The sequence below is a fragment of the Ranitomeya imitator genome, chromosome 1 (genome assembly GCF_032444005.1).
Source record: "Ranitomeya imitator isolate aRanImi1 chromosome 1, aRanImi1.pri, whole genome shotgun sequence".
Lineage (NCBI taxonomy): Eukaryota > Metazoa > Chordata > Amphibia > Anura > Dendrobatidae > Ranitomeya > Ranitomeya imitator.
In genome coordinates this window covers 492,950,845-492,978,020 of record NC_091282.1, presented here as the reverse complement: position 1 = coordinate 492,978,020, position 27,176 = coordinate 492,950,845, and the positions used below count along the sequence as shown (strand labels likewise).

Sequence of the window (27,176 nt, the reverse complement as noted above, 5' to 3'; positions counted from 1 at the left end):
AAGAGGAGATGACACATAGGTATATAGAGGAGGTGACATACAGCAGGTATATACTATTTACAGGGGAGATGACATACAGGTATATACTATATACAGGGGAGATGACATACAGGTATATACTATATACAGGTGTATACCATATATAAGGGAGATGACAAACATGTATATACTGAGGGGAAAATGAGAGGAGTGAGGGAAAATAGTGGAGTGATCAGAAAATGACAGATGTGAGGTCAAAATGACAAGTGTTAGAGGGAAAATGAGAGGAGTGAGGGGGAAAATGAGAGGTGTGAGGGGGAAAATGAGAGAAGTGAGATGCTAAATGAGAGGGGTGATGGGAAAATAAGAGAAGTGAGGTTCTATGACTAACCACAGTTATTTACTATGCCCAGGCAACGCCGGGCTCTTCAGCTAGTTTGTATATAAAAATACATCATGTAGAATATTGGTAACATTTTGCCATCTCCAATATAGACTTCTAAACTCCTCTTTAAAATCCTACTTTTATCTCTGGTGTCATAGGTGCCTTAAGGCTGGGTTGTATCACGTTGGGAAAAAGTATTGTCTCGTACCAGGTCGGAGAAAAAAAAAAAAAGGATAGTCTTGGACCACGGTAGTAAGATGTGGAGTTAACATGTTCATGTTCCTCAAAGAATGTTTGCCAGCCACTCCTAGCCCATAGGAAAGACAACATTAGAAATGGCAATATAGCTATTGATGATGGTCTACTAAGGGTTAACTAACGCCTCGAAGGCAGACACAGCAAATGTGAAAGATTCAGGGCAATTCCAAGGCTCAGCTGACAGCTAGTAAGCAAATCAAAGCCTGATAATAAGATGTGCTGCATAATGTGCCATTGTTATGGAGGAACTGAAACCTATGCCAGTGATGGCAGAGCGCCCTCCCAAGAACTGGTCCCTGGCCTAATGAGAGAACCGGTAATGGGAATGGCTGTGTTTCTATGTGGGAATGTAATAGAATTCATGTTGTATGTACTGGGAAACTAGAAGAAAACAAACCGGAGCCAGATAGCGCTTTCTTACTGCAGTTCTGCTCACACACCGTAATGATGACAGGTATGCTTTACAAGGCATATTACCATATACAACCGTTCAGGCCATTAAGGAAAAAAACTGCAAAAATCCATAGTTTCTAGCAGGCTCTTGTCACATTTTCTGCAGAAGTAAGCGTAAGAAATCATTTTATTCTCCTGACAGCAAATATGGATTTAATGGGCACACTAGAAAGCTGTTGTCACAACAAGGTGCTGTGTTTGTGCCCACTGAAAGACAGACGCTGAATGATGTGGAGGACCAAATTTAATTACTAACGTGGATGCTAAATTTAAAAAAAATAAAATAAAATGTGCAACTATTAAAAGAAATTCACACAGCAGACCTATGCTTTTACTTTTTTTCATGCGGAAAAATAAAAGTTGAGAAACTTCAGTACATGACGATGTCTTCTCAAATGAGACCAAGTCTATCACATATCCAAACAATAAGGGGATTAATTCACATTTAAGATTACTGGATAAAGACATGCAAATCATGTCCTACTGCCATGTCCTAAAGGAAAGCCTTTAAAAGGGAACTTGTCATAAATGTCCCCCACCCCAACCAAACCATTTGATTGTGTAGCCATATAAAAGATATAATGGAACAGCAAGAAAGAGTTTTGACACTCAACATACATTATTGGGCCGGCGTCACACTCAGCGTATAAAAATACGGTCCGTAATTTACGGCCGTAATACGCAGAAAAGTCCCCAAAATAGTGGTCCGTATCTCCTCCGTAGGCAGGGTGTTTCAGCGTATTTAGCGCATGGCATCCTCCGTATGTAATCCGTATGGCATCCGTACTGCGAGATTTTCTCGCAGGCTTGCAAAACCGACATACAATGGATCCATGTTCTCAAAAAATCGTGTATATATATATATATATATATATATATAATTTCATCCAGCGGGAGATAGCTTTAAAGCCGGTAATTCAATTGCCGGCTTTTGCGATCTCCTTCCTAAACCCGACATGATATGAGACATGATTACATACAGTACACCATGATTACATACAGTAAACCATCTCATATCCCCATTTTTTTTGCATATTCCACACTACTGTTAGTAGTGTGTATGTGCAAAATTTGGGCGCTCTAGCTATTAAAGAGTTAAATGGCGGAAAAAATTGGCGTGGGCTCCCGTGCAATTTTCTCCGCCAGAGTAGTAAAGCCAGTGACTGAGGGCAGATATTAATAGCCTGAAGAGGGTCCACAGTTATTGCCCCCCCCCCCCCCGGCTAAAAACATCTGCCCCCAGCCACCCCAGAAAAGGCACATCTGGAAGATGTGCCTATTCTGGCACTTGGCCACTCTCTTCCCATTCCCGTGTAGCGGTGGGATATGGGGTAATTAAGGGTTAATGTCACCTTGCTATTGTAAGGTGACATTAAGCCAGATTAATAATGGAGATGCGTCAATTATGACACCTATCCATTATTAATCCAATTGTCTGAAATGGTTAAAAAACACACACACATTATTACAAAGTCTTTTAATGAAATAAAAACACAGGTTGTTGTAATATTTTATTAGACTCTTAATCCACCTGAAGACCTTCGCTCTGTAACAAAGGAAAAATAAAAAAACAACAATATCTCATACCTTCCGATGATCTGTCACGTCCCACTATGTAAATCCATCTGAAGGGGTTAAATTATTTTACAGGCAGGAGCTCTGCTATAATGCAGCTGTGCTCGTGGCTGCAAAACCCCAGCGAATGAATGGAAACTAGGTCAATGACCTGTAGTTACCTTCATTCGCGGTGATGCGCCCTCTGCTGGTTGTTCTCATGACCTCAAGGCTGGGAAAATATTCTGAAAAGTTCCCACGCTCGAGGTCATATGAGGACATCCAGCAGAGGGTGCATCACCACAACTGAAGGTAATTACAGGTCATTGACCTACTTTCCATTCATTCGCTGGGGTTTTACAGGCATAATGATGCACTTCCAGCTCCTCGGGGCATAATGATGCACTTCCAGCTCCTCAGCCTCAGGTTGTATTCCATGCCTAGCACCACCTTGCCTTGTTTGATTGACAGATCCTTTGCTTGGTACTTGTCCGACGGCCTGTCAATTAATCAGAGGAGGGTGACAATAGGTTCGGAATACAACGTGAGGATTAGGAGCTGAAAGTACATTATCACTCACCGATGCACTTCCAGATTGATTTATGTAGAACTTGCTGCATTAGCTGCGATCAGTGCTGGTACCATCCATATCTGTTTAACCCCTTAGATGCTGCTGTCAATAGTGACTATATCATATAAATGGTTAACAGAGTGTGGGGGCTCCCTCATTATCCCCATCGGCACTTTGAGCTCTTGATCATGTGTTCCTAATATTTGCCATGGCAATTGATGACCAAATAGCGGCCTAAGGGTATGTGTCCATGTTCAGGAAACGCTGCGTGTTTGATGCTGCGTTGAGCCGCAGCATCAAACACGTAGCGTCCAGATGTTACAGCATAGTGGAGGGGATTTCATGAAATCCCGTCTCCACTATGCATTAAAAGACGCATGCGGCAGACCCGCAGAAACGAACATGCGGTGTGTCTTTTAAGAACGCAGCATGTCCTTACATTGCTGAAACAACGCAAGGACAATGCAGGTGACCTGCTAGTGACCTCAGGTGCAGATTTGGTGCAGATTTTACCTGAATAAAATCCTGATGCAATCCTGAACGTGGACACATACCCTTAGAGTTTGCCGGCTACAGCGGCCTATTCAGAAGTTAGCGACATTTGGGTGGTAAAATTACACTTTCATTCCTGTCATGTCACTTTGTATTCATTCCTGAAAAGCACATGAAGGGTTAATAAACTACCTAACAGCAGTTATCATTATGTCAGGGGGTGCAGTTTTTAAAATGGTATCACTTTTGGTGGTTTTCCAATATCTATGACCCCAAAAGTCCTTTCAAAACTTAATAGCTCCCAAAAATAAATAAATAAAAAAAATAGTTTTGTACATTTCCTAGAAAAAATGAAAAATTGCTGCTCCTAAAATGCTAACAAAATAAAATAACATTTACAAAGGGTGCTGATGTAAAGCCGACATGTGGATAATGTTATTTATTAAGTTTTTTGTGTGGTATGACTATCTGGAGTAAAGAGATAATCATTCAAAGTTTGAAAATTGCTAATTTTCTACATTTTTCTCAAATTTCTGACATTTTTATAAATATACATGTCAACCTAAATTTACATTTATGATACATTATAATGTGTCACGAAAAAAAACAATCTCAAAATCACTGGGATTTGTTGGAGCGTTCCAGAGTTAATTCCACAAAGTGACACTGGTCAGATTTTAAAAATTTGGCCCGGTCACTAGGGGGTTAATAAGGAGCATTGTAGGTACTACTGTATTAGGCTCAGATAATCAGCCGTTGACAGAGAAGGGCTCTTCGGGAAGCAACTTGGCCGACAGTCAGACCTTTCTTCTTCTACCCTTTTCATTTGGATGCCTGGCACAGAGTTCAAGAACCTCTAAAAAGCAAGCATTACTGATATTATGAGTGTGTCCCAGAGTGACGCTCTAAAGAGAATGCCCCTTCTTAAGGACATGGTATAAAATCATTTTCTCCCTTTTTTCCTGGACATTTATTGTCAATAGAAGTAAAAGTAGTTCTGTGCTCGGCAGTGATAAATCAAGCACAGTCCATCACTTGAAGGACTTTGTTTGGGTTGGCTGGTGCGGTCATGTTTTACTTGCAGGATTTTATCTGCTCTAAAGAGAACGTGGCCAAAATAAATGTAACTCCCTCAGAGAAGTGAAAAACCTAGATTTCCTTCTTACCCCCTGAGAATAACAACTGCAGAGATGAGATGAAGATGTAATAAAACTCAAGCACTTTATAAAACTGTTGGGGAGAACATCTCATTCCCAATTCTCCTGTCCTACTGAAATAAACCTCAAAATGTACAGATATGCAGAACGTAAATACACGGTAAAGAGCACCAATTATTCTATTAGTAGGGCGAAAATTGGAGACTTGGATGTTTACTGTCCAGGATAATGGCCTTCACCACAGAATCACGATCTTCTTAAGTTGTCACCACTCACGTCAATGTTGCGGTCTTCAATATGAGGCAGAAGGACGTTATCAGGCAGAATCTCATTTTGGCTGTATGCCCTGCTAAATAGGGGGGATTTGTGGCTTTAAGGTTCCTGAAATTTTACAAGACCACCGAGTGTTTCTTGTACATTCATCTAGAGCCAAGTAAAAAAGCTATTGCTTGCCATATGTAATAAGGCCTGTCATGGAAACCAAGCTTGCTACTCAGGAAACTGAAAATACTTTGCACGGATTTGTAAACTGATGAGAAAAAGAAAGCTCTGAATGAACACATGATCGTTCATTGCTGCCATGAATACCAAGGACCCCATACAGTTAGGCTAAGGGTACACAACTCTAAAAGCAGACAGTATATATTCCACCCAGCCGAAAAAAAAAATCCAAAATTGTATTTGTTAGAGAAAGAGTTAAGGCACCTGAGAACATTCACACTACTTTGCCAGGAGAATGCTACGCCAAGTTTCTTGAAGAACTCTGTTTAATTACAGCTAATAGTAATTTCAATTAATTCTCAGCTACTGCATTAACAAACATCTTTTTTGATTTCTGGTAATCGGATTTGCAGTCACACTGACGCAATACTGTATATTTTAAAAGATGCATGAAAACTATGAAGTATAGTGATAAATAGTATTTATTCGCACTTATGCAGCAATGGCACATGAAAAGGTTTAAGACCGGGAATTCAAATATGAATTTTAATACCCACCTTGTATCTCGAACCATACTTTATTTTGTTGCTGAAATTCTGTCACCTCTAAACATTTGTTATACTTGACTCAAATTTAGATTAAAAAAATCTTCTTAATACCACATGACAAGGTTTTTAAAAGTGAATTAAAGATTGGAGCTGTCCTATAAATCAGGGGTCCCCAACTCCAGTCCTCAAGGCCCACCAACATGTCATGTTTTCAGGATTTCCTTAGTCTTGCCCAGGTAATAATTGCATCACCTGTGCAATGCAAAGGAAATCCTGAAAACATGACCTGTTGGTGGGCCTTGAGGACTGGAGTTGGGGACCCCTGCTATAAATGCAGTTACCATTCATAGTGTCTTGACTCCCTAGCAAGCAGCACTGGATTACTCGGCACTTCATGGCAGTCTCTCCAATTCCATGCACTTTGGATGAAGACACAGAGCAGGCTAAGGTAGAAGGCATCTCCTTATCTTTGACAAACAGCTACATGAAATACAAATTCTGTTAAAGTTGGTGAACTATGGCATAAAGCAACATGAAGTGATTACTTAATATAATGGGGCTTTGTCTATGAATAACCTTAGAGCTACCCAATACATTTAATAGATTCCAGGGGTTGCCTTGGCCTTCTCCCTTTAACTTCTGTACGGAGATCATTACACAGGAGCACCTGAGCTGGAACCAAGACGTAGGCTACAGGCTGGCAGGAATGGGAAGGTGACCAGGTCAGAACCAGGAGGACAGATAAGGTACAAAATGAGAAGACAAAAGGATCAGGGGCAGAAATATCATTGGTGCAATTTGTGCAGCTGCACAGGGGCCCACTTCCACCTCCAAAAATTGTGAAATTGTGCATTTTGAGGAGTTATCGAACTGCAAAGGGTCCATATACTGTACTGCTTTAGCACAGGGGCCCTCTTTGGTCTGTACCCACCAGTGAGAAGGATAGTCAGTAAACGGGCCGAGGTCAGAACAAGCAACCTATATACAAAAAAGGAGCTAAAAAGATGTAGCCAACCAGGAGGAAAAACAAACTATCTGGAAGTTTTAGTAAGGTGTAGTGCTATCCAATTGCCCAAAGCAGAGCGCAGATTACTCCAGCTGGACATAACCCACATCTATCCTGCCAGGCTGGACCAGCACAACAGCTACCATAGTCTCAGAAGCTGTAGAGGGCCTGTGTTGCTCAGAGCTTCCAGTCTAGATGTCTTGTCCATCACCAGCACCACCCACAGAATAAATGGAACAGTGCCTGGTGACAGATCACAAGAGTAGGTTCCAGAGGAGATGGGACACATATACCAAATAAACTGCGTACAGGGGATCAAATATCGCCTCCGAAATGATAGCCACTGAAAGATTAGCCAACTTTTAAAAAAATAAAATAAAAACTAAAATAAGTAAACACCGCTCAACTCTTCCCCAGCAGTCCTCTCGTCCTCTAGCGGCAGCGGTAACAAGTTGGCGAGGACTACCAGAAAACCAGCACTGAATCCCCGAGGGAGAAAGAAGAGTAGTCAGGCCAGAAGACTGATTTATACATCTGATTTATTCCCTTGACTGGATACAGTGTTACCCACTTCACAGCTAAAATTCGGCTGAGAGGTGAAGGTTCCTAGCCTCTGCAAATAAACGACAACGCTTTTATCCAATGAGAGGACACCGAGATGTTGAAAATGGTCAAGGAATTAGGCAAAAAGCAAATTAGGAAATTAATTAAAACTATTGAAACATTATAAAAAAAATGAATTCTTAAAATGTAAGCAAGAAAGACTAACATCTTAAAAAGGGAAAAACAGTGTTAGGGCTAGCGGAACGCACCGAGTAAATAGAGATGTTTATTGATATTGGTGCGTTCGCAGCCCGGGGTCCACCGTGCAGGAGTACCTGCTGCTAGCAAACGGCGGAGCTATATGGCGGTATAGACTAACTCAGTTAATTCACTGAGTAGCCGTGAAAGGAAAGCACTGTGCCCTGTTAGACTCCACAGAGGCACAGGCTAACTGCCCAAACAGAGAGCAGTCAGTGGTCACACAAACACACAAAACTCCTCGCCGGAGGAGCCAGCATTCTAGGGGCTTATTTCAGCCGGGTCCCTGAACACACATACATGTGACCACACTGGCGCAAAGCACATAACATAAGACAATACTAGCGCATGGCCGTGCGGTCATGCGCAGTTTATATAGTTGCAGCACAGGAAGCTGCTACTGAAGTTTTTGCCTTTTCAGGACCTTCCAGAAGGACCAATGGAAAGTGCTGCAGTACCTGAGCATGTTTTGCCCTTTCAGGACCTTCCAGAAGGACCAATGGAATGTACTGCAGCACCTGAGCATGTGACCGAACATGTGGCCCTCGACCTCCAATGGGAGACCCTGCCCTGGGCATGCTCAGTGTGAGTAAACAAGGACTTAGTCCCAGAGAGGCTCGCTCGCCGCAGATCAGTGCAGGGTACCATAGGAAAGCCAGAAAAGGCAGTAGTGACCCTATGCACCGAATCAGCCCCAGCGAGACGCTGGGAGCGACGTCTCCGCTGAGCAGAGCCCACTGCGGCCGATACCGAATGGGAGACCGCAGCAGACACGGATCGAGATTCCCCCTGTGCAGCAGAGGAAACTCGACTCCTAACATAACCCCCCCTCCTAGGGCCCCCCCTCCTTGAGCCTCACTACGCTCAAAAGCTGCGATAAGCAGCGGAGCCCGAATGTGCTCCACAGGCTCCCAGGTTCTATCCTCTGGGCCGTGACCCTTCCAGTCCACCAGATAAAATTTCTTGCCACGTACCACCTTGCACCCCACAATAGCATTCACCTCAAACTCATCCGTGGATGAACCCGATGTCCCAGCAGATGACTCGGAAAACCGGGACAAATGAACGGGCTTTAAGAGGGAAATGTGGAAAGTATCGGTGATACCAAGGCGTGGAGGAATAGCCAAACGGTAGACCACAGGGTTGACCTGTTCCAGAACCTTAAACGGGCCAATGTAGCGAGGAGCAAACTTAGTGGACTCAACTCGCAGCCTGATGTTACGGGCGGAGAGCCACACTAAGTCGCCAGGAGCAAAGACCGGAGCGGGGCGCCGGTGTGTATCAGCCGAAACCCTCATTCTCTCCTTGGAGGCCCGGATGGCATCCTGTGTGCGGTACCAGATGTCACGTGCCTCCACCGCCCAGTCTGCCACCCTAGAATCGGTGGATGACACGGGCATGGGCACAGGGACACGCGGATGCTGGCCGTAATTATGGAGAAAAGGAGTTTGACCAGTGGAATCGGCTACGGCGTTGTTCAAGGCAAATTCCGCCCAAGGTAGCAAAGATGCCCAGTCATCCTGCCTAGCAGAGACGAAATGTCGCAAATATGTCACCAGAGTCTGGTTGGTTCTCTCCACCAACCCATTCGTCTCGGGATGGTATGCAGAGGAGAGATTTAACTCTATGCTGAGTAAACGGCAGAGCTCTCTCCAAAACCGAGATGCGAACTGGGGACCCCGATCGCTGACAATCTTATCAGGCATACCATGCAATCGGAAAACGTGTTCAATGAACAACACCGCCAAGGCCCGTGCTGAGGGTAACCGAGGAAGCGGCACCAAATGCACCATCTTGGAGAAATGGTCAGTGACAACCCAAATAATGGAGCAGCCACGCGACTTGGGTAGACCCACCACAAAGTCCATCCCGACCATCTCCCAGGGCCTGTCTGCCACCGGTAGAGGGTAAAGCAACCCAGCAGGCCGTTGCCGAGGAGACCGGTTCTGGGCGCAAGAAACGCACGCCTGAATATAGTCCTTGACATCTCGGGCCATATGCGGCCACCAGTATGTTCTCGCCAGAAGCTCAGATGTCCTCTTGGTCCCAAAATGCCCACCCACTCTGGAGGAGTGAGCCCAAGAGAGAACCTCCGGTCGCAAGTTAGCTGGTACGAAAGTCTTGCCCGGGGGCACAGACTCTAGCGAAACCGGAGCTACAGTTCTCAGGCTCTCAGAAGGGACAATAAGCCGATGCTCCTCCTCCTCCGATGACACCACGGAGCGGGAGAGAGCGTCAGCACGAACATTCTTCTCCCCGGAGAGGAAATGGAGAGTAAAATGGAACCGGGAGAAGAACAGGGACCATCTAGCCTGGCGAGAATTCAGCCGCTGGGCCGTTTGCAGATACACCAAGTTCTTGTGGTCAGTGAAGACTTGGAAGGGAAAGCGAGCTCCCTCCAAGAGATGTCTCCACTCCGAAAAAGCCAACTTCATGGCCAGCAACTCCCTGTCCCCGATGGAATAATTCCTCTCCGCTGGTGTGAAGGTCTTGGAGAAGAAGAAGCAAGGATGCTTCCGACCTTGAGCATCCTTTTGGAAAAGGACTGCTCCAGCACCAACGGATGAGGCATCCACCTCCAAGATAAATGGCTTAAGGTACCTTCACACATAACGATATTGTTAACGATATCGTTGCTTTTTGTGACGTAGCAACGATATCGTTAATAAAATCGTTATGTGTGACAGCGACCAACGATCAGGCCCCTGCTGGGAGATCGTTGGTCACTGAATAAAGTCCAGAACTTTATTTCGTCGCTGGACTCCTGCTGACATCGCTGAATCGGCGTGTGTGACACCGATCCAGCGATGTCTTCACTGGTAACCAGGGTAAACATCGGGTAACTAAGCGCAGGGCCGCGCTTAGTTACCCGATGTTTACCCTGGTTACCTTCCTAAAAGTAAAAAAAACAAACAGTACATACTTACCTACCGCTGTCTGTCCCCGGCGCTCTGCTCTGCACTCCTCCTGTACTGGCTGCGAGCGTCGGTCAGCCGGAAAGCAGAGCGGTGACGTCACCGCTCTGCTTTCCGGCCGCTGTGCTCACACAGACAGTACAGGAGGAGTGCAGAGCACAGCGCTGGAGGACAGACAGCGTTAGTTAAGTATGTACTGTTTGTTTTTTTTACTTTTAGGAAGGTAACCAGGGTAAACATCGGGTAACTAAGCGTGGCCCTGCGCTTAGTTACCCGATGTTTACCCTGGTTACCGGCATCGTTGGTCGCTGGAGAGCGGTCTGTGTGACAGCTCTCCAGCGACGCTGCAGCGATCCGGATCGTTGTCGGTATCGCTGCAGCGTCGCTTAATGTGAAGGGGCCTTTATCAACATCGGGGCGATGTAGGATGGGAGTGCTAGCGAAGTGTGACTTGATCGAGAGAAAGGCTTTGGAGACCTCCTCTGACCACAACTTGGGATTTGCTCCCTTCTTGGTGAGGGCAACCAAGGGAGCTACCAAAGTTGAGAAGTGTGGAATGAACTGGCGATAGCAATTAATGAACCCCATAAAGCGCTGCACCGCTTTAAGAGAATGGGGTTCCTGCCAGTCCATTACAGCCTGTAGCTTAGCAGGATCCATAGCCAAACCCTGGGCAGAGATGATATAACCAAGGAAAGGCAAGGACTCCTGCTCAAACACACACTTCTCCAACTTGGCGTAGAGGGAGTTTGCCCGTAAGAGGTCGAAGACTTTGCGAACATCTCTCCGATGGGAGTCAATATCTGGAGAGAAGATGAGAATATCATCCAGATAGACTACGACCGAGGTGGTGAGCATATCCCGGAAGATGTCGTTCACAAACTCTTGGAAAACGGCTGGGGCATTACAGAGCCCGAAGGGCATCACCAGATATTCATAGTGCCCATCCCTGGTGTTAAAAGCCGTCTTCCATTCATCCCCCTCACGGATGCGAATCAGGTTGTAAGCACCCCGCAGATCTAACTTTGTAAATACCCTCGCTCCCCGTAGCTTATCAAACAGCTTAGATATCAGGGGTAGTGGGTACTTGTTCTTAACGGTGATGGCATTAAGACCCCTGTAGTCTATGCATGGACGTAAGTCTCCAGTCTTCTTTTGTACGAAGAAGAACCCTGCCCCTGCCGGTGACACTGACTTCCTAATGAATCCTCTTGCCAGATTCTCTTGGATGTACTGGGACATTGCCTCCGTCTCTGGGAGAGATAACGGATAGACTCGACCCCGGGGAGGCTCAGCACCAGGCAAGAGGTCAATAGGACAGTCATAGGGGCGGTGAGGCGGAAGGGTCTCTGCAGCTCTTTTGGAGAACACGTCTGCATAGGGCCAATAGTGCTTGGGGAGAGAGGAAAGATCTGCGGGTACCTGTGTAGTAGCAACCTGAACGCACTCCCTCAGACATCTACCCTCGCAGGATTTACTCCATCCCAAAATTCTCCCAGAGGACCACTCAATATGGGGGGAATGGTAGCGAAGCCATGGTATCCCCAACAGGACCTCATCAATTCCTTCAGGAATGACTAATACGGAGATTATCTCCTGATGTGATGGAGACACAGATAGCGTGAAAGGAATGGTTTGGTGGGTAATCTGTGAAGGTAGTGTTGACCCATTTACCACTCGAACGGTTACTGGCTTCGCGAGCATCACCAAGGGTATTGCGTGACGCTGGGCAAAAGCGGAAGACATAAAGTTACCCTCTGCCCCAGAATCCACGCATAGCTCGACCATAAGAGTGGATGGGCCTATGGTAATTGTCCCCTTGAAGGACAACTTTGAGGCAAACGTCGCCGTGTCTAGTGTACCTCCTCCAACTGCCACTAGACGCTGACGTTTCCCCGACCGCTGAGGACCCTTGGAGGCAAGGTGTCCTGGCTGCTGGCAAACATGACGGACCTTATGTGCACGGGCAGACTGAGACTTGAATCCCGCTCGTGTCACCTCTAAGGCCTCATGTGACTCGGATGCCTGGACTGGAGATTCCAAAGGTTTGGCGAAGGTGGGAGCCAGCCGAAACCTCTGCCTACACTGGGCTCGCTCCAACCTCCGCTCGTTAAAACGGAGGTCAATACGAGTAGAGACAGTTATTAACTCCTCCAGTGTGGCAGGAATCTCCCTAGTGGCCAGAGCGTCCTTAATGTGGTCAGCCAGGCCCCTCCAAAATATGGGGATAAGGGCTTTATCCGACCACTCCAGCTCGGAAGCTAAAGTACGGAAGCGGACGGAAAAATGGCTGACCAAGGACTCACCCTGAGTTAACGCCAGTAGTTGGAGCGCTGTGTCATGGGTGACTTGAGGTCCTAAAAAGACCTTTTTCAGAGTGCTCAGGAACAACGGAGCACTCTGCACCACATGATCACCACGCTCCCACAGCGGCGTAGCCCATTCCAACGCCCTGTCCGACAAGAGAGACACTATAAATCCCACCTTAGCCCGCTCTGTGGGAAAACGTGCAGCCAGGAGCTCGAGGTGAATAGAGCACTGACTCACGAATCCCCTACAAGTTTTGCTATTTCCAGAAAATTTTTCTGGCAGCAGGAGGCGAGATAACGTCGGAACAGGGGAGGCAGTGGACAAGGTTGCTGCAGCCACGCTAGCAGCCTGTACAGCAACTGCGGTAACATCCACAGCTGAGGTTGAGCTCTCGAGAGCCGCCAACCTACCCTCCAGCTGCTGGATATACCGCAAAGATTGCTGAATGTCCGCCATTTACTAGCCAGACCCTGGCGCTAGTGTTCTGTTAGGGCTAGCGGAACGCACCGAGTAAATAGAGATGTTTATTGATATTGGTGCGTTCGCAGCCCGGGGTCCACCGTGCAGGAGTACCTGCTGCTAGCAAACGGCGGAGCTATATGGCGGTATAGACTAACTCAGTTAATTCACTGAGTAGCCGTGAAAGGAAAGCACTGTGCCCTGTTAGACTCCACAGAGGCACAGGCTAACTGCCCAAACAGAGAGCAGTCAGTGGTCACACAAACACACAAAACTCCTCGCCGGAGGAGCCAGCATTCTAGGGGCTTATTTCAGCCGGGTCCCTGAACACAGATACATGTGACTACACTGGCGCAAAGCACATAACATAAGACAATACTAGCGCATGGCCGTGCGGTCATGCGCAGTTTATATAGTTGCAGCACAGGAAGCTGCTACTGAAGTTTTTGCCCTTTCAGGACCTTCCAGAAGGACCAATGGAAAGTGCTGCAGTACCTGAGCATGTTTTGCCCTTTCAGGACCTTCCAGAAGGACCAATGGAATGTACTGCAGCACCTGAGCATGTGACCGAACATGTGGCCCTCGACCTCCAATGGGAGACCGCAGCAGACACGGATCGAGATTCCCCCTGTGCAGCAGAGGAAACTCGACTCCTAACAAACAGTTTTTTCTGTTTTTTTTTTCCAAAAATACATGCTCAAGAAATGTTCTCGACAAAAAGGCACAAAAATATCCAGCAGCACTCAGACAACTGCTCCTATTGTGCATTTATAGGACAAAGCCCCAAATAATAACACATATCATACCAATTATTCACTGCCAAATGTGTTGGGAGCGCAGAGCTCCAGCCCTAGTGACTGAATCCATCAATCAGGATACTACTCTTCATTTTTAAGTAACACGATAACAAACAGATATATAGCACGCAAAGTACCTAACCTAATACAAGTCTCACTAAATACCCAACTTATAGAGGATCTGTCCATGTTATATGCAGAATATGCAAAGACTTATTCTTATTGCTAAATATTAGGCTCTCATATTAATGCTGTTTGACGCCATCACAGGCGCACAACTAAACTAGTGGCTGGACCCCTTACCTGCAGAACACCAGCTGCGACCAATGGACTAAATTGGCTATAAAGTGGTCTGTTATGCGGCACAGCAATTTATTGATTAAAAAAATAAATAAAGTACAGCATGCTGCGTTATTTCGTCTGCCATTTTGATTGGATGGGCTATGCAGCCTATAATGGAGTGTGAAGAGCCTCACGAAGAACAGGGATGCTTTTCCCCTTTATAGGAATACTGAAGGGTTGCCATAAAGCCGAAATCTGCACATTTACATGCACTGGTGACTTGCAAATCAATTCAGTGCACCAGCCTAAGATGTTCTGCTTAATTGAAGCCAAACTACTTCCTCTCTTTACACCGCCCTTGAAGTTTTGTCCTGAAGGTAATTAGTAACCAAGGGGTCTAGACTGGGAACTACACAATAGAGTCTGGACATTCCTGCTTTGGGGGGGGGGGGGGGATACAATTCACTTCATTGTCAGCATGGCCATTAATAGTGTTCTTCACACCGAAAACATGGCAAGGTGCACGCATTGAAAAAAATGACTAATCAATAACAACATGCTATGTTCTATAGATGTAAAGGGTAATGTCTCTCCTTGTGGAGAGTGACAAGAAAGGGCTTGTATACCAGTGTGAAGAGACTTGTACACCATGCATGCTCCCCTGGGAAATTAAATATGTAAATTACCTCGTCAGAGAGGAAGAGGACTTGAACTGAAATGCCACCTATTGGAAGTAAAAATCCTAGAAGGAAATTTCAACTTTTTAACAAGCTTGCCACATTACTTAAAAGCCAAACCTGGATCTCAATTTGCAGACACGTTGTTTCGGGGTATTGCCGCTTGTCAGTCACAAGGAGAAACGTTACCCCTTAGATCCCAGTCTCAAGCATCTCACCAAGACAAATCAGATCTCATATCCAGCACTGCCGAGGGGCAGTACACCAAAACACAAGTGTCTACAAATTGGGATTCTGGTTTGGCCTTTATCCTAAGTCATATTGCAAGGCTCGTTAAAGGGTTGACATTGACTTGTAGGATTGCTACTTCCAATAGGTGGCACTGGAGCTCGAGCCTTCTTCTTCTCTGAAGAGGCACCTTGCATGTTGTATACATTCACATTACCAGAAAATGGTTGTTTTATTAGTTAACTCTTTTAAGTGCCATAAAATATTTTACTGCACCAAGTAGTAATGTGGGATCATAGAGCCTATTCATGGACAGGAGGTGACATGTTAATTCAGAAATTAAAGAAATCTTTATAGGCTCCATTCTTACTATTCTAGAAGGAAGAAAACGCCATGCCGGCTGTAAGGCAAAAGGCTTCACACTCTCTTTTACAGCCCCAGAGAACAACTAGAGCAGATAAGGTGGTTAAAAGAGATCCAAAGGCTGCTGAACAGCCAGCATAATTGGGCCTCCCCGGGGCATATTTTGTTCTGAGCTGATCTCCACAAAAGAAGCAATGTCAGGAAATTGCAGGCATTAGGTGACTGTCATGATATTAAGAGAAAGCCATGAATCAGCTGCCACCACAATGGTGTTACTCCGATGAGGGCCGCAGAATGGCAGTCAAGTGGTGAACCTTCAGCGGCAACGCCAGAAGTGATCCACGGGGACATTCTCAAGGCAAAATGTAATATAGAATGATACATGTGACTTCATGGGGGTTACAACAAAACCAAACCAAAAAAAATGGTAGCCGTGCGGCACTAGATCCGCAAATTATTCACAGGTGTGTAAATGAGCGGCGGCAGAGCAGACTGCAACACTATCCAGAGAAAACAGCTCGGGGTGGTGCTCAATGAAACAATCCACAGAGGACCAAAGACTTGACTGACGATGAATCAAAAAAGAAAATATGGCACTCACCCCTGAAGATGCTGTAGTGAAGTCCTTTATTTGCTACGAACAGCAATCAGGTACACATGGAGAGGCGGCAGGACGTGAAGAGGAGAGGGTGCGGGGAACAGGTAAGGACAGGTAAGGACTACGGCCGTTTCGCGCAAAGCGCTTCAACGGGTCCAACTGCGCGAAACGGCCGTAGTCCTTACCTGTCCTTACCTGTTCCCCGCACCCTCTCCACTCTCCAAGTGTACCTGATTGCTGTTCGTAGCAAATAAAGGACTTCACTACAGCATCTTCAGGGGTGAGTGCCATATTTTCTTTTTTGATTCATCGACTTCATGGGGGTGCTCGGAGCAGAACATACTACTCTGGTAGATGCAAATAAGACAAAATTCTTGTGCTTGTGGGGGCAAACAGTGGATGCTTATGTGGGAGCTATAACATTTAAAAAGCTTCACCTCCAAGAAAATGGTTAACAGCTACATTCTTAATGCTTCAAATACTTAAAAAAAAAAATTGACCACATTTACAAAAATAAGGCAAAAATATAACACAAAGGGAATCTGTCAGCAGGATTTTGCTACCTCATCTGAGGGCAGCATAATGAAGGAAACGGAACCCTGATTCCGGCGATGTATCACTCAGCTTAATGGGTGCAGTAGTTGTGACAATCAGTTTAGAAGCAGTATGGTGAGTAGCAGGCATGTGAGCTCTAGTCCAGACAGTGATAATATCCTGGTGATAAAACCTTCATTGCAAGTAAACAATAGAACACAGCCAAAAAAAGGACACATTGTTGAAATCTGTTTTTCAGCCCCTATCGCATGCCGTCTTATAGCAAAAGCCTTTTGACAGATTCCCTTTAAGAGCCTCCAAACACACCTGTGTGGAAAACAATAAAACCTGGGAGCAAGGAGTTGGGTTCTATTTACACCAAACTTGGTGCTGCGACTAGGTTGTCTGGGACTTTAACATTGATGGACTATACTTAGGATAGATCATTAATGTCTGATTGGTTGGGGGTGCAACAACAGACGACCCCACCAATCAACTGTTCCTGGAATCATTTGTATAGTGGACATAGCTGGGTACGGCATAGGCTCCATATTCCAATCAATAGGGTGGCAGTACCAGGCAGTGGCCACTATTCTGATGTTGGTGCTCTACTGTTCAGCTCCATAACTAAGCCGTTCCATCCACTGAGGACCATGGGAACATCTGATCTATGAGGGTGCTGGGTGCCGCAGTCTCACCGATTACACATTCACGACCCTAAGGATAGGCCATCAGCATATAGGCCCTTTTCTGTACAATAATGTGTCTGTGATAAAAGCTGCTTGTTACTTTGGAGGTGGAAATGGCCTCCACACCTCTCGGACACCAGCGCAGCTGCACCAATAGAATGTCCACCCCTGACTTGTGGGGTAAATAGGGCAATATTCATTAGATCACTTGATATCTCAATAGTACCCTTCACACTCCTCAAGTAACTACTCAGAGAACAGCATCGGGCACCTTAGTAGTGATGAGCGAGCCCGGATAAGGCGTTCTCTGAGCATGCCCGGGCGCTAATAGAGTATTTACGGTGTGCTCGAATACTATGTTCAAGTTGCTGTGGCTGCATGTCTCGCCGCTGATCGACAGCCACAACAGGGATTCCTTATCTGAGCATGCTCACTCATCACTAGTTGCTAGACATGTGACCCATCCCATAGATGACCACATTTAGGGTACGCTCACATGGATCAGTTTATGCTGTTGAATTCTGCAACTTCAATTCGCAAACTTCAACCTTTTGACTTGCAAAGGGAGAAATCCACAGTGAAAATGTATAGGCTGCAGATGAGAAATTCGCAAAGCTAGTCAATTTATGCAACAGATTTTCTGGTTAGTTTACGCTGGATATAAACAAAATACAATAAATAAAAAAATAAAAAAACACATCCATATTTGTGTTACTGTAATACAGATTCCCTGTCCGGACTACTGCTGCGTGTATTTGAACGTTACCCCAGATGCAAATCGTTCACTACAATGTCATCTTTTCCATGATCGTTATGAAAATGATCAAGCTACGATGCAGCCGGAAACTATATAGAATATCATGGGAAAGCAGAAAAAGGATTTCCTAATACATTCCTTTGTTCTTCACTTCCGTTACACGCAGTTCATTCTGCTCAGACAACATTAATTATGATACAAAACACTTAATCATTGTTCCTTACAATGTTCTCACTTTCAGGACAACCAGTGTGAAACTCTCCCAGAATTGGGAAAATGCAATATTATAAGTTAAATTAAAAAAAAACAAAACCCTCAGATAATAGAGTGAATCTCACATTATTAGAATAACTCCCTTATTTCCTTTAACCCCTTTACCCTGCAAGGGTGGTTTGCACGTTAATCACCGCGCCAATTTTTACAATTCTGACCACTGTCACTTTATGAGGTTATAACTCTGGAACGCTTCAACGGATCCCGGTGATTCTGAGAGTGTGCTTTTGTGACATATTGTACTTCATGACAGTGGTAACATTTCTTCAGTATGACTTGCGTTTGTGAAAAAAAAAAAGAAAATTTGGTGAATAAGTTAGTTAATAAGTAACATTTCCCACATGTCCACTTTACATTAGCACAATTTTGGAACCAACATTTTCTTTTGTTATGAAGTTATAAGGGTTAAGGCTATGTACACACGTTGCGGATTTCCTGCGGATCCGCAGCATTTTTTTCCGTGCAGAACCTCTGCAGATCCACAAGTGATTTACAGTACAATGTAAATCAATGTAAAATAAATAAATAAATAAATAAATAAATGCTGTGCTAATGGTGCGGAAAATTTCGCGCGGAAATACTGCGGATAAAAAAAAAGTAGCATGTCAATTCTTTTGTGCGGATCTGCAGCGTTTTTGTACCCATTCCATTATAGAAATCCGCAGGGGGAAAAAACGCATGAAATCCACACAAAATCAGCAGTAAGTCCACAGCAAATCCGCACAAAATCCGCACAAAATCCGCATAAAAACGCATCAAATCTGCACCGGCGTTTTCTGCACAAAAAAATTCCTGAGGCAAATCTGCAACGTGGGCACATAGCCTAAAAGTTGACCAGCGATTTCTCATTTTTCCAACAAAATTTAGAAAACCATTTTTTACGGACCACGTCACATCGGAAGTCTCTTTGAGGGTTCTATATGACAGAAGATATCCAAAAGTGGCACCATTCTAAAAACTGCACCCCTCAAGATGTTCAAAACCACATTCAAGAAGTTTATTAACCCTTCAGGTGCGTCACAGGAAATTTTGGAATGTGGGGGGGAGGGGGGAATGAACATTTAACTTTCTTTTTTTTTTTCCACAAAATTTTTTTATTTCAGATCCATTTTTTTTATTATTTTGACAAAGGAAGAAATGGACCCCAAAATTTGTGGTGTAATTTCTCCCGAGTACTCCGATGCCCCATATGAGGGAGAAAACCACTGTTTGGGCGCACGGCAGAGCTCGGAAGGGAAGGGGCGTCATTTGACTTTTTTAATGTAAAATTTTGTCTTGTCCCATTTGGAGAGCAACGGATGTCCCAAAACAGTGGAAAACACCCACACGCAACCCCCATTTTCAAAACTAGATCCCTCAAGGAATGTATTTAGATGTGTGGTGAGCACCTTGAACCCCCAGGTGCTTCACAGAAATTTATAACATTGAGCCATGAGAATATTAAAATCACATTTTCCTCTCAAAAATGTTGTTTTAGCCCCAAGTTTTTAATTTTTCTAAGGGCTAATAGGATTTTTTTTTTTACAACAAACGTGCAGATGGAGATCCTCTGCCGGCTCCCGAAATGCTGCGATCGCATTTGCTGAAAGATCCATAACCCCATGTCTTGAACACAGCAAAACAACCTTAAGGGTATGTGCACACGTTCAGGTTTTTTCGCAATAAAAACGCTATAAAAACTCATTAAACATGCATACATCATGCATCCTATCATTTAGAAAGCATTCTGCATGTTTTGTGCACATAATGCGTTTTTTCCGCGAAAAAAGTGCATCGCGGTACAAAAAGCAGCATGTTCATTAATTTTGCGGATTTTCTGCGTTTTTCCCGCTACTCTATGCATTTGGAAAAAAAACGCACAAAAAAACGTCAAAAATGCGTGAAAAAACGTGAAAAAAACCGCATGCGGATTTCTGGCAGAAACGTCCGGTTTTTGTAGGGAAAATTTCTGCAAGAAATCCTGACGTGTGCACATACTCTGAAACATCTTTGAACCTCCACATTTGACTGTAGGCACTGTGTTCTTTCCTTTGCAGGAGTCTTTCCACTTTTGGTAAACAGTGGAATGATGTGCTTTACCAAAAAGCTCCATCTTGGTTTCATCTTTCCACAAGACACTTTCCCAGAAGAATTATGGCCTACTCATGTACATTTTAGTTTAGCTTTTTTGTGTCTGTCACCAGTGGGGTCATCCTATGTCTCCTGCCATAGCATTTCATTTCATACAAATATCGACGGATAGTTCACACTGACACTGATGCACCCTCAGCCTGCATGAGAGCTTGAGATTCTTTGGAACTTTATTGGGGTTGCTTATCCACCACCCAAACATTGCAACCTTTCATCAATTTTTCTCTAATGTTCAAGTCCAGGGAGATTAGCTTTAGTGCCATGGGTTGCAAACTTCTTGATTATGTTACGCACCGTGGACAAAGAAATATCAACATCTCTGGAGATGGACTTGTAACCTTGAGATTGTTGATATTGTTCAATATTTTTTATTCTCAAGTCCTCACACAATTGTCTTCTCTTCTTTCTGTTCTACATGCTTAGTGTGGCGCACACAGACATGCATTGCAAACATTGAGTCAACTTCTCCCCTTTTTGTCTTGTTTCAGGGGTAATTTTTATAATGCCCACACCTGTTACTTGCCACAGGCGAGTTCGAACGAGCATCACACGCTTGAAACAAAGTTGTTTACCCACATTTTCTAAAAATATATATACTGTATGCATACACACATCAAGCAGTTTAGCTCTTTTGACAGACAGATCCAAATACAGAATACAGTTCAGACAGGTTTACTTTTAGCCCTTGAAACACTGGCATAACTTGCTTGTTTATAGTCCCCAATGTAAAATCACCAAGAGGGCACCCAAACATCACAGTTCTTTAATAGCAAGTCTTTTGATATGAGCCAAAGGGACCCCCTTGTGTTCTACCACCAGGAGGGCCAGGATGGTAGAAGGCCAGGATGGTTGCGCCCCTGCACTGAAACGTAAGAAAGTCAGCCTTTTAAAGACACTGACTAGAATTCAAAGGAGAAGAATAAAAGTGATATAAACCTTTTGTAAAAATCATTTGCCAATTGCAAATAAAATCAGATAAGATAGTGTAACCAAATCGATTCATTCTACCAAAACAGCGTAAACAAAAAGCTGAAAAGATGCATGACCACTCAAACCCTGCATAATATCTGGATTTATTCCAGCCTGTGTAAAGCAGGCAGCACATCCATATGTGACCTGGAAAACAACTGTTCAGCATTGCTCGAGGGAGAAACTTTGTACAATGGATTAGAGTTTACATTAAAACTGGAATTCCTCGTCAATAAGACACATCGAACATTATTTGCCTTTTCAAATTTACATATGCGATTCTAGTTCAAAAGGAGTCAGGTTATGATACGATTGGGCAGCATACATGTTTACTTTCTAGCAGATTTATGGCTAAATACCATAGCTTGAACCAAGAAATGTGCTTTGTTTATTGGCCCAAGGAAATGAGATATAATGAGAGTACTGGCAAACGTGGCAGTCCGTCATGTCCGCTCGTCATTTTTATATTATTTCAGAAGCAGAAAAACTTAAACTATAGCAAAACTAAGTAGATAATGTATACGATACCTCTGATTTAGAAGACATATTATCCTCCATATCTGTATCATTTGGGTCCACAATGTCCTCAAAAGGGGGCAGCGGCACCTTCTTCTTATCCAGGACTTCAGTTTCAACTTTTACTTTCCCAGTTTTAGGCTGAGATTTGTCTTTTAAAGATTTTTTGTCCGAGGAGGACAATATAAGTAGTGAAGAATTAGAAAAGGTTTTAAGAGTAGATTCAGAGTTGCTTTTCCTCCTTTTCCTAGACAATGGATCCTCTGAGTCAATATGTGCTGGCCTCTTAGTAGAGACCTTCTTCTCCTGTTGATGCCCACTAGATACTGTAAGAATATTATTGTTCTCACACCTGGGCTCCTTTGACATGGGCTTGGGTTCCTTAAAGGCCATTTTAGGGACAATTTTTTCATCCTTTAGTGGTTTGTTTTCTTTGGGTTTTTTGGAGGATTCTTTGGAAGATTTTGTGTGTTCCCTGGATGGTTCTTTGAAGGCACTTCGATGTTCTTTTGAGTCTTTTGATGATTTCTCCTTGTGCTCCTTTGAAGATTTGTGAGGTTTAGATAAGCTAATTGGGTTGCTGTTATTGTTTGCACTAACTGGTTTACTTGGGTCCTACAAAAGACATAACCAAGTTTAATTTCGGACAATAGACATTTATAAGACATTGGTATACATTAGTTACGATGATTGATTAAAGAATGGAAAATTTGGCATTAGTTTATGTCTACACATGTATACATTTTAGTCCAAATACCTTTCACCTAAAGGCTACACTTCATACTACATCATTTAATCAAACCCGGGAAAGGTCCAGGGTTAAGAAGTGCATAACAAACATAAAACAACAAATGATTATTAATAGAGCACATAAAACAGATTAACCCCTTCACGACCTTGCCCTTTTCTGCTTTTGCGTTCTCGGTTTTTCCATCCCCTCCTTCCCAGAGCCATAACTTTTTTATTTTTCCGTCAATATAGCCACGTGAGGGCTTGTTTGTGGGGGGACAAATTGTACTTTTGAACGACATCATTGGTTTTAGCATGTCGTGTACTAGAAAACGGGGGAAAAAATTCCAAGTGCGGTGAAATTGAAAAAAAAAGTGCAATCCCACACTGGTTTTTTGTTTGACTTTTTTGCAAGGTTCGGTAAATGCTAAAACTGACCTGATACTATGATTCTCCAGGCTATTACGAGTTCATAGACACCAAATATGTCTAGGCTACGTTTTATCTAAGTAGTAAAAAAAAATTCCAAACTTTGCTTAAAAAAAAAAAAAAATTGCACCATTTTCCGATACCTGAACATGATTTCTGAATGCCGTGATACCAAATATGTGTAGGTTTTAATTTTTTTTATTGTTTTATTTTGAATGGGGCGACCACAGGGTGGCGCTCATAGCAATCCGGCATCAGCAACCATAGAAGTCTCAAGGACCTCTATGGTTACTATGCAGACACATCGCTGATCCCCGATCATGTGACGGGGTTGGCAATGCGCTCATTTCCAGCCCGATGGCTGGAAGCGCCGTTTAAATGCCGCCGTCAGCATTTGGCAGCCTAGCAGCTCTGGAGTCCTGGGTTCTAATCCCACCAAGGACAACATCTGCAAGGAGTTTGTATGTTCTCCCCATGGTGGCGTGGGTTTCCTCCGGGTACTCCGCTTTCCTCCCACATTCCAAAGATACAGTATACTGATTGGAAATTTAGATTGTGAGCCCCATCGGGGACAGTGATGATAATGTGTGCAAAACTGTAAAGCACTGCGGAATATGTTAGCGCTATATAAAAATAAAGATTATTATTATTTAGTTAATAGCAGCGGGTGAATCGTGATTTCACCCGCCGCTATTGCGGGCACATGTTAGCTGTTCAAAACAGCTGACATGTCACGGCTTTGATGCCGGCTCAGCGCCGGAGCCCACATCGAAGCAGGGGATCCAACCTCCGCCGTAATAGTACGGCGGAGGTCGGTAAGAGATTAAAAAACAGGTGCCTCATGTCAAAGAAGAGGATGCTGCACAATATTTATACTAGTATAGATCGAACTGATCAATTACGGTATGTCAATATCTTATTGTAGTAACTGTGCGATATCATGAAAACTGGCCTTAGGGCACTAAAATATCAAAACCACTGCTTGCAGACTATACAATTATTAAAAAAAAAAAAAAAAATCAACAAAAACAAGTATATTTTGTCAAAGAATATTATGGATCTAGTAAATCAAAGAGTTAACATTAAGTTAATTTTACAGCAAACCAGTGTTGTAATGCATGTAAATAAAACATTGATGTATAATTCACAAGGTTAGTAATCGATTTTCCTGAGACCACACAGCGCCATAAACAAAAAGCACCATATTACCAGCAAATTGCAGCACATTGGGTTATTATCCTATTATGCGCGTTTCGCCTATGTTCTTCCAAGGGTGACCACAGAAGAAGATGGGCGAAACGTGCGTCAGGGTGAGGGACGCAGCTGTTCTCCCGCCTCTTTTGGTTATCATCGGGTAAACTCCAACTGCTGGAATCTATATATGCTCAGCACAAAACCGCATAAAAACCGCATAAAAAACGCGGCAAATCCGCGGCTGCGGATTCTGCCAAAATATGTGGATTTTGTGCTGAAAATTCTGCACCTCTTTTCCTACATGTGCAGACAGTCTTATCCTCTTTTGGTTGAGATGAATATATGCACTAGCATAAGTTGTAATCGAATAGTGTCTTTGACACGAGGCACCTGTTTTTTTTAATCTGTTTTATGTGATCTATTAATAAAGAATTGTTTATTTATCTGTGTTATGCACTTCTTAATCCTGGACCTTTCCTGTGCTTGGTTCTCCGTTTATACCTGGCATTTTTGCAGACGTTTGGGTTTTTTTTTTGCTGCCAAAGCTTTTACTCTTGGCAGTGAAAACCCTACATGGAAAACACCGCTAAGGCTGGGTTCAGATTGCGTTAGTGGCAGTACGCTAACGGGATCCGTTACATAGCGCCACTAACGCAATGTAACGGATCCGTTAGCGCACCCATTGACCACAATGTAGCTAACGCATCGCTAACGTACGCCATTTTTGGCATGCGTTAGCGATGTCCCGTTATTTTCTGAAGGACTTCGATCGCTGCTTGCAGCGTTTTTCGGTCCGTTCTCACTAGCGCAGATCGGGCATCTGCGCTAGCGGGATCGCTAAACGCAATCCCTTTTTGGACATTGCGTTAGCGCATTTTGTTAGTGCAATCCGTTTAGCGCATAAGCTATGTGAACCTAGCCTAACAGCTGTGGGGTTTTTCTTTGGTGCATTTTTCAAGTGTATTATATGTGTAATTTATCTACAGTACATGTTAAAGAAGCACTCCCACTAACTGCATGTTATATAGGGTGAGTGTATTAATATACCCCAGTATATTGTGAGCCTTCGCGGGCAGGGTCCTCTCTCCTCCTGTACCAGTTATGACTTGTATTGTTTAAGATTATTGTACTTGTTTTTATTATGTATACCCGTCCTCACATGTAAAGCGCCATGGAATAAATGGCGCTATAATAATAAATAATAATAATAATACCCTCGCTTTCTCCGGGGTACAGAGTCTATTTTATAATGAAAGCCTTTAGAGCCACGTTCCGACGCTCGCTCATCATTAATAACTATACATTATTTATTACACTTGTGATCATGTCATTGCCATTATTTTTGATACACTGAGGTATACTACTGCATATGCACTTTTATATAATATATTATTTATCACATTTGTGTTTATGTCATTGCTATTATGCTAGACGTACCGAGATACTATTGCACATACACTTTTAGATGGACATTGTCCTATCACTTTAATGTATTGAATTTATTACGGACATGGATCACTAATTTCAACATTCATCATGTCCACAGATGAGTATGTCATTTTTTACTTTTGTTTTGTATTTCCTTGATATTTTCTAATCATATTTTAAACAATTTAAATAAATGATTATATTTTATTCATTGAAAGTGTGACACATTATCCTTTACTACCCAGACAGAGGATATCAGGAAGCCACATACAAATTAGATTGTTGGGCCAATAATGCGGATATCAGCAATTTTGGCCAACGCTTTCCAATAAACTGCATGAAGCGATAAAAAATATACATTGCACAGCCAAACAGAACAACAACTAAAGCGCTGCCACTGCAAAGAACCACTAATGATCAGAGAAAGAAAAACAATAAAACGGTGCACACCCAAGAGGTACGCGACAATGAATTTTATTTAACACCGTATAACTCCATGATTAAAAACAAAACCATGACATGTATAAAATCACTATACAACAATGAAATGCAACAATAAATGTATAACATATTGTAAGATCCCTCTAAGGTTAAATATATGTAATCAATTACATACCAATTAGTGATGAGCGAGTGTACTCGTTGCTCGGGTGACCTCCGAGTATTTATGACTGCTCGGAGATATAGTTTTCATCACGGCAGCTGAATGATTTACAGCTACTAGCCAGCCTGAGTACATGTGGGGGTTGCCTGGTTGATAGGGAATCCCCACATGTACTCAGGCTGGCTAGTAGCTGTAAATCATTCAGCTGCCGTGATGAAAACTAAATCTCCGAGCAGTCATAAATACTTCAAGGTCACCCGAGCGTACTCTGGAAAACCCGAGCAACCAGTACACTCGCTCATCACTAATACCAATATGATCATGGAGGCACTAATGGGTCTGTGAGTAAAATAGATAATAAAATCCAAAACCATATGATACTATAATCCACAGTATGCTGTAAGAAGTTAACCCCTTAACCCCTCAAAACATGTATAAATTCTTTTTTATATACAGTAAGTGGTGAAAAAAAAAATCCAAAATTTGTTTAAAAAAAAAATATATATATAGCACCATTTTCCGAGACCCATAGCGTCTCCATTTTTTTTTGTGATCATTATTCTCTATGCCTACTTTTCCACGATAGATGCAGAAATAAAGTCTTAATGTGTCTACACTGGAGTACAGAGGAAGAAAGTTTTATAAAGTGG

The 27,176-nt window shown here is 43.5% G+C and overlaps 1 protein-coding gene across 2 annotated transcripts in view; it reads right to left on the bottom strand.

Annotated features, from left to right (window-relative positions):
• MLLT3 (MLLT3 super elongation complex subunit) overlaps positions 1 to 27,176 on the bottom strand; it is a 367,858-nt gene that overhangs the window by 125,888 nt on the left and 214,794 nt on the right. For both annotated transcript variants that reach the window (XM_069766027.1, XM_069766035.1), the window contains exon 6: positions 22,155 to 22,757. In XM_069766027.1, coding sequence (XP_069622128.1) covers positions 22,155 to 22,757 — 603 coding nt within the window. The remainder of the gene's footprint in view (positions 1 to 22,154; positions 22,758 to 27,176) is intronic.